The sequence below is a fragment of the Ciconia boyciana genome, chromosome 3 (genome assembly GCF_034638445.1).
Source record: "Ciconia boyciana chromosome 3, ASM3463844v1, whole genome shotgun sequence".
Taxonomy (NCBI): domain Eukaryota; kingdom Metazoa; phylum Chordata; class Aves; order Ciconiiformes; family Ciconiidae; genus Ciconia; species Ciconia boyciana.
This window is the reverse complement of record NC_132936.1, coordinates 94,965,031-94,982,932: the sequence shown is the minus strand read 5'-3', so window position 1 is coordinate 94,982,932 and position 17,902 is coordinate 94,965,031. Positions and strand designations below refer to the sequence as shown.

General features: G+C 38.2%; 1 protein-coding gene across 1 annotated transcript in view; it reads left to right on the top strand.

The window, feature by feature from the left end:
• The first annotated feature begins 2,300 nt into the window (after window positions 1–2,300).
• BTBD9 (BTB domain containing 9) overlaps window positions 2,301–17,902 on the top strand; it is a 142,120-nt gene continuing 126,518 nt past the window's right edge. The window contains exons 1-6 of the mRNA XM_072856701.1: window positions 2,301–2,596; window positions 4,550–4,713; window positions 11,503–11,713; window positions 12,807–13,170; window positions 14,821–15,085; window positions 17,346–17,565. Coding sequence (XP_072712802.1) covers window positions 4,632–4,713; window positions 11,503–11,713; window positions 12,807–13,170; window positions 14,821–15,085; window positions 17,346–17,565 — 1,142 coding nt within the window. The 5' untranslated portion in view covers window positions 2,301–2,596; window positions 4,550–4,631. The remainder of the gene's footprint in view (window positions 2,597–4,549; window positions 4,714–11,502; window positions 11,714–12,806; window positions 13,171–14,820; window positions 15,086–17,345; window positions 17,566–17,902) is intronic.

Genomic DNA, 17,902 nt, shown 5'->3' with positions numbered 1-17,902 from the left:
TGTGCTTTAGGTTGTGCCATATCAGTGTCATTCATATACAATAGATTCTTTCCCTTCTTGACTATTTGCCAAGTTGCCTTTTTTCTGCAACAGTAAACACTGTTGGTTCATGGTTGCATTCTCTATTTTTGCCCTCCTGTACTTCCAGAGGAAGTATGTATCTCGTACGTTCCTTGTGCGGTTGATTATTCTCCTGTGTTAGGTCATTTTGCTAGGGACAATATAGTTAACTACTGTTTGGAGTGAGATCTCCTGCGTAAGTGAGCTGTCTTGATAGCTGTCACCACACGATCTCACAGTAGTCTTCCTCCCAGATGTAGGGCTTTTGACATTGCACCCCCTGCCCCAAGCAGGCTAATTCAGCTTAATAAAGTGGGAAGGATTTTCTTGAATGCTGGGTTAGTTATATGCCAAGTTTATTAAGCAGAAATGAGGAGCCAGTTCAAGACTCCTTAGTTTCCTGAATGAGTAAATAAAGCTGTTCCTTTTAGCAGAAAGTTAGGTTGGCTCAGCTGACTCATGAAACGTCACCCTATTTTAAATAAAGGTACACAATATTGCAGAATACTTTACAGCAGCAATTAAGAGAACTTTTAATTTGAAGACTATTGTAGTGTAACTTTAGTACGTATCTTCTGAAGTTAGTAGGATGAGAATAGTGCCAAGAAGGATGAGAGCTACAGCAATGAGACAAAGCACTCAGTTGATTGCAGCTTACATAGGTTTTGATGGCTAAACTGTGTTTTTTCATATACATCCCTTCTGCTGCTGGTGTTCTGAAACAGGAACTTAAAATGAAGTAAAACTCAGCTGAAGCACAAGGGCTAACTACAGTTCTTTTACCATTCAGAATCTTGCATTCGATTGTGTGAGTAGAAAAACTATGTAGACTAATAGTAGTCTAAGCGTTATTTCAGTCAATAAAGATGTATCATCTAAAGCTTTATGACCAAGGAAAATCTCAAAATTTTACAAGCATGGAACTTGGTGGTTCATGTTTTACCAACACACAGTGTTTCATTCAGACTTGTTCCACTACACTTCAAAGTACAGGTGTGACTGGAAAACCTATTGACCCAGTTGTATGGAATCCAGTAATTAAAACTGGGATAGTTCGTAAATCAGATGAGTAAGTCAAAGGGTGTGCATAGGTAGTTCAGTGGATAACTACACGAGGAGGAGCAGGCTGTATCGCAGGTTCTCTGCTTAGTACTCAAATAAAAGTTACTCTAGGCATGTTTGCTAGTCTTGGAATGACCTTGTTTTATTTAATTTTATGTGCTTGACAAAGCATAGACAATGTGATAGATGATGAGGTAATAAAGAGGAAATTAGTAAAAAGCCACTGGCATCTACAAACTAGTTACAGCAGTATCATGAAATGGGCAAGGTATGGTTTTTACCAAAAAAATGTTTCTGCTGCTTGCCATACTGAGAACTAATTAAAACCCGTATTCTCAGTTATGAAATCCAAGAATAAGCTACTACAGGCAAACATTTAATGATTCTTTTAGCCTGCAAAAGATGTTAATTATTTTAGATGTAAAAACTTCTGAAATTATTTATTGTTCTCGCTGATTACAGACGTTATTTTTACTTCTTCTGAGGTAACGCTTCTGCTAAGCAAAGCATGGAATTAAATAGCATGTAGTGCTTTGCCACTTGGAGGGCCCAAGTTCAGTTTAATGCAGTACAGTAGAAATTAATCTAATGGTCCTGTAGAGTCCACATTCTTACAGACAGAAAGAGGTTATTGCTCAGGAAAGCAGAATACATACGGATTGGCGAGAGGCTGGCAAGCACAGCGTTACGCTTAGACAAAGGAAACGTGTATTTTGAATGTAGCCGGGTACCAGCAGAGGAGAACCGCGGGGAAGGTTAAACATCAGCTGCTATTTGATGATGGCTGGGCGTTTAAACGTCCCTGCTGTCTGAACAAGTGCCCAGTTCCTGACGAACGCTGGCATCCGCTGGCAGGGTGGCTGTTCCCGGCGGGCAGGATGCAGCCATGAAGGTCCCGTGCAGCCCCACCTGGGACACCGCTGTTTTAACACTCGCGTAGAGAAGCTCTAGTGGCGCGGCAGCGGCCGCCAGGCTCTCCCTACTCACCGAGCGCGGCGGGCGCTGCCGGGGCGGCTCGCTGCCCTTCGCCTCCCGCTGAAGTGGGCCGAGACGCGGTGCCGGCGGGCGGCCCGGCTTTGCAGCCGCCCCAGGCCGCGCGGCTCCCCTGGGCGGGGACAGCGAGAGCGCCACCCGCTGCAGACGCGCCCGCGGGCCCCCCCAGCCCTGCCCTGCCCTGCCCTGCCCTGCCCTGAGGGCCGAGCCCCGGGCGCTCTTCCCCCGGCCCGGGCGCTCTGCTACTGGCCGCCTCCGCTCGGGGGGCCGGAAGAGGAAACCAGCGCCCGCGCGAACGGAACTACGGGGGCCGAAGCGAGCCCACGCCGCTACCGGGACTCGCTCCCGCGCCGTTTCCGCGGGTGCTCGCCTACGTCAGCACGCAGGAGGACGGCTGCTGTTGCTAAGTGACGTCAGCGCGCCGGTTGACGTAGCGACCGCGGTGGGGCAGGGGGTGGAGGCCTTGGCGTCGGCGGGGCCGGTGAGTCCTGGGGGAGGCTTGCGGTCGGGCGCGGCGGCCGCGTTCCCCCTGCGGAGCGGGTTCGTGACGACCGGGCGGTGGCTTCCGAGGCCTCCGCCACGGTGGGCTCCGGCCCCTCGGCGGGCCGACGTGCTGCCGCCGGTGGCTCCTACCGGGCGCGGACAGGTCGTCCTGGGGGCGGGCGGCGTCGGGGCGGGCGCGGGCCGAGGAAGCAGGGCGCGGGAAGCAGGCGGGCTCGTTAGGCGCCGAAGGGATTTCACCTGAAGCGCCTTTTTGCGGAGGCGAGGGAGCGGGGCGGCCGAGCGGGCGGGGGTCGCCTCCTCGGCGCCTCCAGACTTGGGAGGCGGCGGCCCTGGCTTCCCCGGGCGCGACCTTGGGCGGGTGGCTGGCTGGCTCTCGGCCGCCCCCGCTGCCGTGGGTGTGAGGCGCCTGCTTCACCTGCCTTCCCCCTTGCCTGCCCCTGCGCTTTGCAAGACCCCGTTGTGGCTTGTGGGTTTTTTTTGTTTGGTTGGTTTTTTAGTATTAGTTCAGTATTTTGACACTTTGATAGTACACACAGTGTTTTCACAGGTTCTTCTGGGGTCTTAGTACTTAACTGCTCTTGCAAGTTAAGCGCTGCTGTGATTCATTGAAATACTTTTGACTTAGAAGAAGCTGTCATGTTATCAGACTTTAAAAAAACAAACAAACCAGCTTGATGTTAATTTCTTAGCAATCTGCCTGTAATTTTGCTTGCCCAGCAATGCTCTTTGCTTGCGTTATTTTTAAAGCACAGCACACGGAGCCCTCCCAAAGCCCTATGCTGGGATCACTTAACTTTTAATGTGTTTTAAGATTTAATTTAAGCCTACTTGCAATGCAAGTGTATTTGGCATATCTTCTGTTACAAATCTGCAAATCGGATGCTTGAATTATATTGTTCTGTTGGGGTCTGTTCACTCATATTTATCTAAAAAAAACCCACAAGAATTTTCATAACTAGCTTTTGAATACATTTTGATAATACAAGCCAATTTGATAACATATGTTACTTGTAGGAACAAATATTTACGTATTACATACTATTCTCCAAAACCAGGAGATCTTCTTTATCAAATACTTGTTTTCAATTTGCTGGATTAAGGTATGGTTACTTTTCAGTTCATGAGACTACCAAAAAATATTTTTCCTTCCTTCTCTTCCCTTGCTCCCTTAAACATGTATTTTAAAGAAGATTAGAGTGTCTCTTATGACAGAATTCATAGATCAGGGTATCATCTGTTTAGCAAATTAAACACAGTTTATTTTTCCTGCTGGCAGGTATGATGGGAAGAATAACAATAAATTATACTTGTTGAGAGAGACTCATTATGTTGGTTATGTATTTAAACAAATAAAGCCTCTCTATTTCTGTATTTCCTCACCCTACAGTTTTGTTTTGTTTTCCTGTTTGTAAAATTAAAGGCTTGCACAGGAGAAAGATCTGCAACTGCCTGAAGTATTGTTAAAAAAAACAACCACCAAAACGCAAACAAACCCCCTAAAACCTTTAGCTAGGCAAGAACCCTTAGAGAACTTTGGATGTGTAGGGAATAAAACGTGTGTGATACAGTTTGTATAGACCTGGTTTAATTAGGATACCCATGTGGGAAAACAGTGTTCTCGGGGACATTAATGCTGTAGGAAGAATGTCAGGATGAAATTTTTGTGGCTTATGATGAACAAATGAATGTCAGTATGTTACCATCTTTTATGATGGTTAAAAAGTGAATGGTCAAAATGAAATGATGATGGCTCAAAAAAAAATTCTAATGCTATGTTCTAATGGTATTAGAAGTTTTCCCATAGAATGGAGGGATTTTTTTAAGAATTTATTTCCACAAAAATTTTAACAGAAATATGCATCTCGCTCACTTTTTCCGTAGGCTACATGCCCCGAGTTTCTGATGGTATATATTTCATGCATTGTTTCAGGAAATGGTACAGTTGCTGTGCAGCTGGATGTTGCTGAATAGCATTTCTATGAGTTTGCTGTTCAATCTATCTGTTGTTCAGAATGGCGAAGAACCCTAATTTTCAGGAAGTTGGTCATCTGTCTACGGGCTACGTCCACTGTAGATCTTCAGACAGCTTTACTGGTGAGTGGACCAATGTATTTTCTTGAGATATTAACTTAAGGGTTTAGTTTTATGCCATTTTAACTGAGTTGTATCGAGTACATTACTACCTATTTTATATGCGTGTTAATAAATAATCTGCACTTAGTATATTGTTCTTTGTACCTAGCTAAACTTATTCCTGCTCTTCTATCAGAGGAATACGTCTCTGAGCAGAATGTAAAACGTTAGCAGTACAGCACTGTTGTAGTTTAACCCCAGTTGGCAACTAAGCCCCACACAGCTGCTCGCTCACTGTGAGCGGTGGGATGGAGGAGAGAATCAGAAGAGTAAAAGTGAAAAAAACCTCATGGTTTGAGATAAAGACAGTTTAATAGGTAAAGCAAAAGCTGTGTGCACAAGCAAAGCAAAGAATTCACTCTCTACTTCCCATGGGCAGGCAGGTGTTCAGCCATCTCCAGGAAACCAGGGCTCCATCATGTGTAACCGTTACTTGGGAAGACAAACGCCATCACTCCGAATGTCCCCCCCTTCCTTCTTCTTCCCCCAGCTTTATATACTGAGCATGTCGTCATATGGTATGGAATAGCCCTTTGGCCAGTTGGGGTCAGCTGTCCCAGCTGTGTCCCCTTCCCAACTTCTTGTTTACCCCCAGCCTCCTCGCTGGTGGGATGGTGTGAGAAGCAGAAAGGCCTTGACTCAGTGTAAGTGCTGCTCAGCAATAATGAAAACATCCCTGCGTTATCAATGCTGTTTTCAGCACAAATCCAAAACATAGCCCCATACTAGCTACCACAAAGAAAATTAACTCTATCCGAGCCGAAAGCAGAACAAGCACTTAAGTAATGGGAATGTGTTTGTAGATAAGCAGAGCATAACTTCCCATATTCTTTAAGTCAAAACATTTTTGGTACTAAATTGTTGTTTAGAATGCTGTCATTGAATGGTGTGCTTATTTACTGTTAACCAGAGTTAATATCTGCTTTTCTTTTAATCCTTTCACAACAGAAGGGTTGGAGATGAGACTTAGAAGTTCTGTGAATTCCATTTACTTGATCTTTCATATTCTATGTCTATAAATTTGTACTGCATTGATTACGTTATTGTTATTGGATACTAAGTAGGACCAGTCAGTTCCTCAGGCATGCAGATATAGTTATTAATATGGTGTCAAGAAAATTTTGTTGTTTGTTTTTGATTAAAATTAAAATTTACTTTTTTAAATTACTATGTGCATTATGGAGGCCTCATACAGACTGTTTAACTCCAATAATACCATTGGTGTAATATTTTGGTTGAGTTGGCTTCTTTATTTTTCTCAGTGTTATTAAGCAGGTATCAGTGGGATTGTTCATATGTAACTCCATGTGATTTAAAGCCTTGCTGTATTTCAGATTTGTAGGTTTTGTGTAGTGTCATGGGTAATTTTTTTTCTTTCTTTCTGTAATATTGTGACTTATATATGAGAGAGAATTTTTGTGAAATACCATGAAGTTATGTTAATGAAATGCTTGATCAGGAAAGTTAAGGACACTTGAGAATTAGTGAATTGATGGTGTTGAAAAATACAATAAAACCTTCTGCTTAAGGATTATCTTGAGTGAAATTCTGTTTTCTTCCCAGTGCTTTTCTTAAGCTAGAGAGGCATTCATATAAATACAGTATCTTTTTCCCTTAAGGCATTTCAAGGCCCTTTCAACACTTTTTCTCTCTCTGGTGCCTCAGATGGTAGCTTCATTCTTTTGGGTGCAATTATGAAAAACCTCAGGACTGTGTGGAACAAAGATTTTCAGATTATTAGAAATATATGTGGGAGTAAAAGGGTGAAAAATATAGAAAATTAATGTTCGGAAACAAATATTTTATTCTTCAGAGTATTTGGCTTGTGCTTTAGTGCTGACTTGCATTTTTTCTAGTACTGCTGGAACAGAGTAAATAAATTATATTTGTAACTAAATTCTAAATATTAATGCTGGGGTTTTTTTGTAAGCCTTGATTAAAATTAAAAACAATAAAAAAGCCCCCAAACAGTTGTATTTAAACGTTATTGCACAGGTAGATCCTTTCAGCTGTTGTGAAACTAAAAGAAACCATGACCAGGAATTTATACACAGCTCCAGTTTTGTGGATTTGTGTCAGACTTTTACTGTTAGTGCTTGTGCGTGCTTTACATGAGTAAACGTAAAATTCTTCACAAACTTAATTAACTTCAGTCTGAACAGTTTTATTATTAGAACATGTATTTTTTTTCCCTTTGTTACAATTTTCACTCATAGTCAACTTTGTTGTTATTTTGAAATACAAAGGAGCTTCTGTAGCAAGGGTTCTGACAGAATCAAAGTATTTACTTGAGTTATGCTCTGTGTATGTTGAAATATGTACTAAAAATTCCTGTTTCCTGAGATGTTAGCTTGTTGTACCAGAACTTATGAGAACAAAATATTTTCTGTATAAAAAGACATGTATATACATTAAGGAACCAAACCATATGATTTGAAACAATGGTATGTGTGTACAGTAGCGTTACTGTCACACCTACCATGTTCTGTGAGTCTATGGTAATAGAAATTGTAATTAAAATAATTTTACTGGAATTTATTTAAAGCATAGCAAAATATTTGATGAAGTAATGAATTACAAAAAAATGAAATAGTACTCAAATCCTTTCCAATCAACTGAGAACCAATTCCTATTTCTAGAGAAAATAGCAGTGTAAGAGAATTATATTTAAGAAAATTCCCTTTGTATAATTCTGACAAAATCTGCATTATCTTGATAGGTACAAACCAGATGATGAAGGAATTAAGTGTTTCAAGGGTATGAAATTATTTGCTCGGTGTTTATAATCCAGACTTACTTCATAAAATTTTTAATTCTAGCAACAGTCTGTTTGCTCGCATTTATTTCTAAAGTTTCAATAAGGTTATCAGTTATGTAAAAATTTTTCACTCATTTTATATAAAAAAAATTCTGAATTATTCATTAACACTTTCTTAAATTCCTTTTTGTGTGCCTGGAGTAAAGACAACTCTTCCATGTTTCATTGAAACAGCACTGCTTTTCAGAGGACTCTTTAGTGATAGCCCAGATGAGGGGGGGAAGTGACTTAGTACCGGTCTTTATTGCAGCTCTGGTTTGAGAGTTGTTTAGTAAAGATATCATTGGGGGTTTGCTGTTGTTGCTGCATTTTCTAGATCACATTTTTCTATGCTGTAACATCTTACAGAGTATTTGCTAAAAATAAATGTAGCAGGCTGAAAACTGTGAGGTTTTTGTTGTTTTTCTAGCCATGACACACATTGTGTAATATTGCATATTACCTTATGTAATAAATGCTAGGCAGTGTTTTTCACATGCTCACTGTTGAAGATGGCCACCAAGAAGCGTGTCTTCTGGTGGGGTCTGGGACAGAAGTGATTTGTAGGCCTTCTGACTTAACAGATGCTTTTGGGATTGTTTCAGTTTTAATGGAGCCTCAAACTCACGGAGAAGACTGTTTTACTTTGTTTATTTCTATGGCATGAACAAAGCTGCAGCAGCTGACTCCTGGAGCGGTTAATTAGCTCTAAATACCTCCTGGAAATAGGTTATGGTGCTGGCAAGAAGTTTGTAAATGGCTTGGCGTTTTATTCTGAAGTTCGTTAAATGTTCTTCTTTGAATGCCAAGAAGAGTAGACACCTGTATTCTCTGAAAGGGGTGACATTGTTTGATGACAGAAGATACCAGAGGGATCTTCAGGAAGGTTTTTGCCAAGCTCCAAGCAGCATCCATCTTTTTTTATCATAAATAATACTTTGAGTTGCAACTAGAAAAATATATGTTTAGCTATAGAGGGAAGTTGTGAGCTCATAGCAACTTGCCACAACTAAAGCAGTATATTACTTTTTACTTCCTCAAACAAGAAATGCGCAGATCACTTAAAGGGTTGACTGAATTCGTACCATTAATTTGTATAGTCTGGGAAGATCTGATGTCATGCATTACTTGGTTCTATATTTTGAAGGCGGGACTGCTCTCACTGGGCTGCTTTGTATGGAAAATCCACAATACAGATGAAAGTTGCATTGGAAATGCATAGTAGTAAACAAATAAATGAGTTTGAGTGCTTCTTCAGTATACTAGTGTTACCCACAGAAAGCATGTAAGGCATGTACATAGTTTTCATGAAGTTGCCGGTTTCCAACACTTTGTGTCATTCAAGCATTTGAAAGGCTCCTTGGCCAGAGGCTTGTAGCCATCGTTTGAGTCCTGTATTCCCCGTGGTCAGCATGTTCTAAATTGCCAGTTTCAAACAAGAATAGTACATTGTACCAGCAATTTGGAGAGCATTAAACATTGAAACAAATTTGTCTTGCAGCTTACACACAGGGATTTCTAAATGTCTACTTTCATTGCTTGCTATAGTTCAGAGTCTTGATGTTTATAAGGACTGGCATCATCGGCTTATTAGCAAGTGTCCCCAGTTCAGACTGCCCTATTCTATACACTGATTCTTGTTTAGAGAGAGGTTTATGTACCCTTGAGAGGGAAGTATGCTTTTGATTTTATTTATTTATTTAACCTGAAATGGAAACAATTTTCCCTTGAACTTTTCACCCTTTTGGCACATGACAATATCCACAGCTAGTGGAAGCCAAGTTAGCGTGCAGCTGATGGCATTCCCTTATCTTTACCACTTTTATAGTCTCTCAGTTTTATTCAGATGGTACCTGTTCTTATTTTTTAGAGATAAGAGTGGATGAAGGAAACAAAGAAGTAGAGTTTAGAAAAAATGGAATTAAAAATAGATTTTTAAACCAAAATGTGCCTGTAGTTGTACATGTATGAAGTATCATAAATTAACTTCCCTAATCAATCAAAATCAGAACTAGCAGAAGAGAGATAGTACAGAGTTGCTTGATAATGTGCATGTAACTGGCACATAATTGGGTTGCCTGACGATTGTGAATGAAGATCAACAACAGCAGTTGTAGACTTGTAAGGTACAGAAGTCTTGAAGGAGCATCGAGGCTTGAGATTTGTAGCTGACTAACAAATACATCCTTTTGTTTGCTCCTTTGGTGCACTAAAAGGTGTTATATTTTGAGGGCATTTCAATTTTACAATTATCTGTACACTCTCAAATAATTATGTTGTGATAAATATTATTGCTAGTATAAATATATGCAACTGGACTGATGTGAATTAAGTTAATCTTGCTTGTTACAAAGTAAATGTTGCTGGAAGTGTATGTTGCATGAATCTGTTCAGTGCAGAGTTGTCTTAGCTAATTGTAAATTAACCAGTGCAAATGGAAGAAATAGTCTGTTATAATGAAAACCCGTAAAAATTAATTTACTCTTGTGACAGGATAGAAGAATGACTGTACCGTATTCTCTGTTCCCCTGGTTAGGCTGCCTCCAGTATCTCGGCCAGTATTGCTGGTTCCACGCTGTAATGGCTACATGGGCGCACAGCTTCTAATTCAAGTAGCAGAGGCAGCCTGAGGAAAGCTGGGGTTTTGTTCCCATTTGTGCTGTAATCTGTATTATCAATGTAGTATGCTGTATTGTTCTCAAATCTTATTTTCTATTTCTGTCACTTTTTCTAGTTTATTTTAAAGTTCTTTGGGACTGTGTTTCTACAGTATCTTGATTTCAAGTTAAGCATTTCCAGGTGTTACAGAGGTGCAAATAATACTTAACCCCATGTGCATGTGTTTTCTTTGTTGGGGTAGAAATGACTGGAAACAGATGCCTGTTTTCTCATTATACTTTTAAAATATAGCTTAAAAATGCATTCATGTCATGAATATTTCACTTGAAAGAGTAATGTGTTAGCTGTGTGCAGGGTATGGCCTCATCATTTTCCTGCCTCTTGTGGTACACCATCTTTCTTCAGCACTAAGTATGTGCCCATTTTGAAAAGTGGCTAGTCATTGGTGCACAGAAGGTGTCTCTGAAAATATGGATGGATATTATCTTAAACAGCCAACCTCTTTTTATTTAAAAGTAAATTGAAGTGTAACAATAGAAGCTGATTTAAGACCTAATTTCTCCTGTGGATGCTCTTGCCACTGAGACTACAGAAAGCCTCTGTTGCTGAAATAAATCCAAACCAACAAAACTAAAACCTCTTGTGAATTAAGAAGTAACAAAATAATTCCATAGAAGATATGACTAAGGCATTAATCTATATTGTACGTTAGTGGACAGTCTCCTGCTTTTATGACTGAGAGGTGTTGGGGCTTATTTCCTTACATGTATGAGGGAACAGAAAGCATCAAGAAAACTGAGTGGAAAGGGTAAGAAAATTGAATTGTACATTGTAAAGCTTTGGTCTTTGACAGACTTTGTCTGTTATTTGTTAAATGTTATCCTGATTGTTTATTTCTCCCAGTTCTGGAAAGTTGATAGGAATTCTGCAAAAACACTTGTTTTTCCTCATCACTCATTTTAGTAGAGACTTGGGAGTTAAGACTATGCTTAATTGGTCAAATTATTTATTTCTTTATAATTTATGTGCATTTTAATTCAGATAAAATTGCTTTCTAACGGTAATTTTAATATTGTTTAATTTTTAATTTATTTTGTTGGAAGCTTTTTTATTTTAAGTAAATGGATCAACAGAACAGCAAGGCTAGAATTGTTGATGCAAGCTGCATCGAGTCCTGTTGTAAATTAACTTTAATAGAAAACCTCTTGTTTTCATTTTTCTGGTAATATATAGTAACTTACACTAGTCGCTTTTTTCGTAATTGCCGCTTCATCTTTGCCATTTTTTAATATTTGTGCCCTTTATAATACTGGTGGTTTTCTTTTTCCCTTTAGGCTACCAATATCACCATCCCTCCAAGATGAGTAACAGCCATCCGCTTCGTCCTTACACAGCCGTGGGTGAGATTGACCACGTTCACATTCTGTCAGAGCATATTGGTGCTCTAATGAATGGGGAAGAATACAGTGACGTTACCTTTATTGTAGAAAAGAAACGTTTTCCGGCACACAGAGTGATCCTGGCTGCTAGGTGCCATTATTTCAGGTGAAGTATAGCTTTTTGTCAGGCTCACAGGAAATTTTCATGCAGATAAGATAAACATTGCTTCTCTATGAACTTTTCAGGGTGTAATCATCTGTCCATTGACTGTGACCTTTTCTGTGTGAATGTTTCCCAGCACATCAAATCATTGTGTCCAAATATAAAAAGATAAATACCATGTCATGATGTTATTCTTTTGACCTTCATTAAATTGGATTTTGAAGATCATTTCACAAATTCAAGAGAAAGATAACTTCAGAATAGAAAAGTTCTGCTGTAAAATTGTTTTGATTTCTCAGAGTATGGATGGTGTGCTTCTGTGGAATATACTCAATTAGCAAGTTTAATTTTGACGCATTGGAATTGAGTATTTAAAGAGGTCTGGCTGATACAGTTTAGAATATATATTTTAAAACTAGGAATAATACTAATCCAGCTCTTAAGAGCTGGGCATTTTTCACTCTAAATGTAATTAATAGAACTTCCTGTTAATCTTCTTCCAGTTAATTTTGTCAGAGGGATAAGCTAATAACTAAACTAATGTGTGAATGCAAATTGTGTTCAAACTGTCTGTCATATTTTAAAAAAATAATTGTAAGTACTTTGATTTTTCTCAAGATTCAGAATTTCACTGGAGTTGCCGTGTGCTGGGTTTAGAGTATGGAATAGAGGATTAAGAATCCTGCGATTTGCTCATCTGCCACTGCTGTTATAGTGGCGAACTATTTGTTTCACTTGCTTTCTGAAAATTTTTCATTTTTTTTTCTTTCTCACTGATAGCACTATATTTAAAAAAAAAAGGTATGAGAATCATATCTCAATTTCTGCTTCGCAAGCTATTGTTCAAAGTAGAAATGGAGCAATTGTTGTTGTGTAGGATAAAACATGATGCATTAGAATATTGTTCTTGTGCAGCTGCTTTCAGAGCAGAGCTGCACTTTAAATGCCAAGTATAAAGGTTTTTCTTTTGTAGATTCTTAAACCATATCCCATTTGTATTCTCCTTGCTGTAAATAGTAATTTATTCCTTTCTCTTTCTACTTTTTGCCTGGTTTTTATCAGGATACAAGTTTCTCAAATTTTGTCTTCTTTCTAGAGCATTATTGTATGGTGGAATGAGAGAATCTCAGCCTGAAGCAGAAATTCCTCTTGAGGACACCACTGCAGAAGCATTTACCATGCTGTTGAAATATATTTACACTGGTCGTGCTACACTACGAGATGAGAAAGAGGAGGTTCTCCTAGACTTCCTAAGCCTAGCACATAAATATGGATTCCCAGAACTGGAGGATTCCACATCTGAGTATCTTTGCACAATACTTAATATTCAGAATGTCTGTATGACATTTGATGTTGCCAGTCTTTATTCCCTTCCCAAATTAACTTGTATGTGCTGTATGTTCATGGATAGGAATGCCCAAGAGGTGCTTTCCAGCGAAGGCTTCCTGTCGCTTTCTAAGGTATATCTTTTGTTTGCGCTTTTTTTTCTCCAGGAATGTTAATTTTAATATGTATACAACTTCATGATAAAATACTAATGGGGGCACAAAATACAAGTTTATATGTTAGTTAACAGGTATCATTTTATACTAGTGAAACTGTGACACTTGGAAACGTTCAAGGCAAGGTGAACTGAAAATTCTGGTGATCCGTTCTGAATTTTTTAGATATTTAATTTTGACCAGTCAGTATAGCTAAATATAGTAAATCTGATGGAGTATTCTAAAAGGTGGGAGCAGGCAATCTAATCTTAATTTGTCTTTTTTAGTCTGTTCTTGAAATAATGTAATTTGGTTTCTGAACACTGCCCAGGGGATGTAAAGTAAAGATATGAAGATAGCAAAGATACTCCATTCCGTTAATTTCTTGATACAGGCCATCTCAATGATGGGTGATTTTTTGCTGTGTAAGCTAAAGCATTCTGGAGGTTTCTGTGATTTATATTGCTGATTGTCATCATGTTCTGAAATTGTATAATATGGTGGTGTTGTAGGGTCGTTTGGGGTGTTTGTGTGTTGGTGGTGGTGGTGGTGTTAGATGCATAAATAGTTGTGCCCAAGTCAGGCTATTCTATGCCATTGAAATTTTCCACTTGCTGTGGAGTGGTCTTTGAGCTGGACATTATAGTGATAGAGTTTTCAAGTGATGTTCACATGAAGCGGTAGAGCATCTTGAATGAATGATGGTTTAATTTTTCTTCTTTTAAAAGTGTTTTTAGTGGAAAAGCTGTGATGGATCTATTTCTTGAATAAGTACAAGGCACTCTGCTCCACTGACTAGTTGTGTAGGGAAAAAAATATTTTTTTCTCTCTGCTGTACTCTGTCATGCGCAGTTTGTTGAATCTGAGCTCTGAGAGCATATTATCAATAAAGAAAATAGCAAATGCCATTCATCAGGAAGCACATACTTTATGACATCTTTGGCATAGCCAGTCCTGGTATATATGAGAGATTTGTCCTTTTCTTAGGCAAACTCCTAAGTATTCTGCTAGCTAAATGAAAATCAAAAAGCTATTCAATTCTTTTTGTTCTCATTTTGCAGTCAGTGGGTTTTCTGCATGAATAAAAGCCACTGAAGTTTTTTACCTGCTGATTCTAAGTTGGTACCAAAAGAGAGAGAGAAAGGTGGGAAAAAAACAACCCAAAAAATTAGAAATGGTTTAAAAAGGTGATTCCAAGCCACGCTTTTTTTTTTCCTCATCAGTGTTCTTATACCAGCCTGAGTTTAAAGAAATGCTTTGAACTATGCTAACAAATCCCCAAATTGCTGCTTCTATTCCAAAGTAAATTTGAAGTAGTAACTGGAGTAGTAAAAACTGAAGTAGTAAATTGATTTGAATAGTTTTCCACATTTCAATTCTGACATATTTCTCCTAGTGGGTTTGTAATATTACCTGTTATTTACATGGATTCTATAATTCTTGCATTAAGTAACTAAAGCTACAGTTTCAGGTAGTCACTCCTTTGGAGTTTATTTTTAATAAATACAGGTTAAAATACCCATTAATTTTTGCCTTATTTTAATTTCCCTTTTTTCCTTTTTTTAAAAAAATTAATTTTATTTCTGTTTATTTGTGGTTTTTTTATTCTGTTTTGTTTTTCTTTTCCAGGCTGCTCTTTTAAGTATTGTACTGAGGGACTCATTTGCAGCTCCTGAGAAGGACATTTTCCAAGCTTTGATGAATTGGTGTAAACATAACCCCAAGGAAAACCATGCTGAAATCATGCAAGCTGTACGTTTGCCACTAATGAGTCTAACAGAACTACTAAATGTTGTAAGACCTTCTGGATTGTTGTCACCTGATGCCATCCTAGATGCCATTAAGATTCGTTCTGAGAGTCGGGACATGGACCTCAACTACAGGGGCATGTTAAGTAAGCATCAGGTTTTTTGTTTGTTTTTTTCTCATTCAGTAACTATAGCTGTCTGGAGGATATGGTTAATTTGTGCTTTGAGTTTTTATCTATTATTATGTGTTTTAAAAGGCTTACATAATGAAATATCTTGTTATGTACTATGCTTGCCATTGCTATTCCTCAAATAATATTAGTCAACATATTTTTTTGCTTTGTATCTCAGATATTGCTCAAACATGAATGTTGTAATAAGAGTGTATTTTCCTAGAGGAAGTGCTATTTTAATTGAAAATCTTTTGCAAAGACATTAAAAATAAAAATGCATTGGCTGTGGGATATATGATATTTAAATGGTTTTATGCTGATGGCAACTTGTTTTCTACTTCATTAAGATTTTCATTTTTTCTGCACTACTTTTGATTTTTCTCTTACTCTTTCATGCTTGCCCAAATAGTGTAAACAAGTCTTCCAAAATTGTATTCATGGAAGCCTAAAAAGCGTGAGAAGCCTATTGTTTGACTTTTATCTGTGCTCTCTGTTAGTTCAACAAGAATATCTAACACTGAGCTTTAGAAAGATATTGTTAGTTTGCTATCTAATGTGTGATTTATAGAGTATTTGCCCTACAGCAAAGAATAAAGTTAAATGTTCTTTGGGAGCCTGCACTGTAGTCTCAGTCATGCATGAAGAGCCCTGAAAATGCTAACTGCTTTCTCAGAACTGCATCTCCCCTTTGTTCTCTCTTAGAAGTTACAGATATGAGTATTTAAACATGAGTTTAATATTGAGGGCGGTGAGGCATTGGAACACGTTGCCCAGAGAAGTTGTGGATGCCTCCTCCCTGGAAGTGTCCAAGGTCAGGTTGGATGGGGCTTTGAGCAACCTGGTCTAGTGGAAGGTGTCCCTGCCCATGGCAGGGGGGTTGGAACTAGATGATCTTTAAGGTCCCTTCCAACCCAAACCATTCTGTGATTAGGATATTGCAAAAGTCTTATCATGCAAGACATCCTGTTGACAACACAGTAGATAAATTTGAAAGTTAAATGGTGTTTTCTGACTTATTTTCCTGCATATTTATGTCTCAATAATAATATCTTCCTAATAGCAAAATTTCTTGCTTTGTCAAATTCACAGCTTTTTAGATAATTGAATTTCTGTGTTGTTTTAGTACTAGTTCAGGCTTTTGGGACTTTTTGTGGAAACGTTGATGACTACTTGCAATTTCATAGTTGTGCATTTGACGTTTTTCTGTAGTAGTACTACAATACAGTTAAAATTTTACCACTTCAAATTCTGTTCTTTACATGTTAAACTTGGCATCCTGTTAAAATTCGTACTTCTCTTGCCAACCTGCCTGAAGAGTTCAGGGGCAGCTTTTCATCATTTAGCTTTCAGATCATGTTTTCTAGGGTCTCTCCTCAAACAAGACTGTTAAAAATGTCTTTTTAACAGGGTGGTTCATCAATGTATTGTTTTGTAGTTGGAGTTAGGGATCTTTATCCCAAGTTGTCTTGATGGAAGATCTGTTCCTAGGACGTAACAGGTTTATGATTGTGAAATGGTGGCATAAAAAACTTGCTTTACTATGTTGGTTCAAAGCCAAAATAGCCAAAAGTTTTCCGTTTCACTTGGGTTCATTTAGCTTTGCAGAGTACTGGAAGTTTGTATACCTATCAAAATAGCTTGTAGAATTATACCTCTGTACATACCACTCTGCAAGTTTATGATGCATCCACATTGTGAACATTTTATGTGATTTTTAATTTCCTTCCACTTAAAAAAACAAACAAACAAACAACAACAAAAAAACCCACACAAACCAAAACCAAAATAAAACAGTTGAAATCAGAACAAAAAAATCGGGAAGAAAGAGCAAAAACATTATTATAGGTATGGTGAGAGGTTGATCACAAGGAGAGACTAAATAGACCAAAACTTTAAAACCAGGAGGACAGTGTTGATTGAATGAGGAAGGTGCAATAGAATTCTGTAAAATCATGAAGGGGACTGAGAATATAGATACTACATACTAGTAAATTATCACTACTTATTATTACCGTAAAAGACCAAAGGGGCATCAAATGAAATGGAAGAAGCAAAATTTCTAAAATGCTTCTCTTTTTTTGTACTTTGTTTTTTTCCCTTGAGCATATGTCTGTGGCCAAGAAAAAATACAGGCAATAAATCTTTGTTCTGACCTAATAGAGTTGATGTTCAGAACATCTAATTTGCAGTATGCGGGTGTAAAATTTAAGCAATTATTTCTGTTTTTTCTTAGTACCAGGGGAAAATATTGCAACAATGAAGTATGGAGCGCAGGTTGTAAAAGGGGAGCTGAAGTCTGCTTTATTAGATGGGGATACTCAGAACTATGACTTGGATCATGGCTTCTCTCGACACCCAATCGATGATGACTGCCGTTCTGGAATTGAAATTAAACTAGGCCAGCCATCAATAATCAACCACATACGAATACTCCTGTGGGACAGAGATAGTCGGTAGGTGCCAAGTTGACATAAAAAGGGAAGATAATGTATTTTGTACTGGTGGTAATATATCAGTGTGAAATATTCATGAAATATTTTATAGAAACAGCATGATACAGTGTTAGAGATGACAATGACAAGTTTTATTTGAAAAAACTCTGTTTTTTAAACACAGTTTTGGTTACTTCCACACCAGACCATATTTTGTGATATAAACTACCTCCTAGTATTTCAATGTATTTTTTTGTGTCTTCATTAAATAGTTTATATTACTAATGAAACTTTATATAATTTAAATTGTTTTAATTGTTTTCTATTTGCCACTTAGTTTTCAACTGCTTTTATTTCA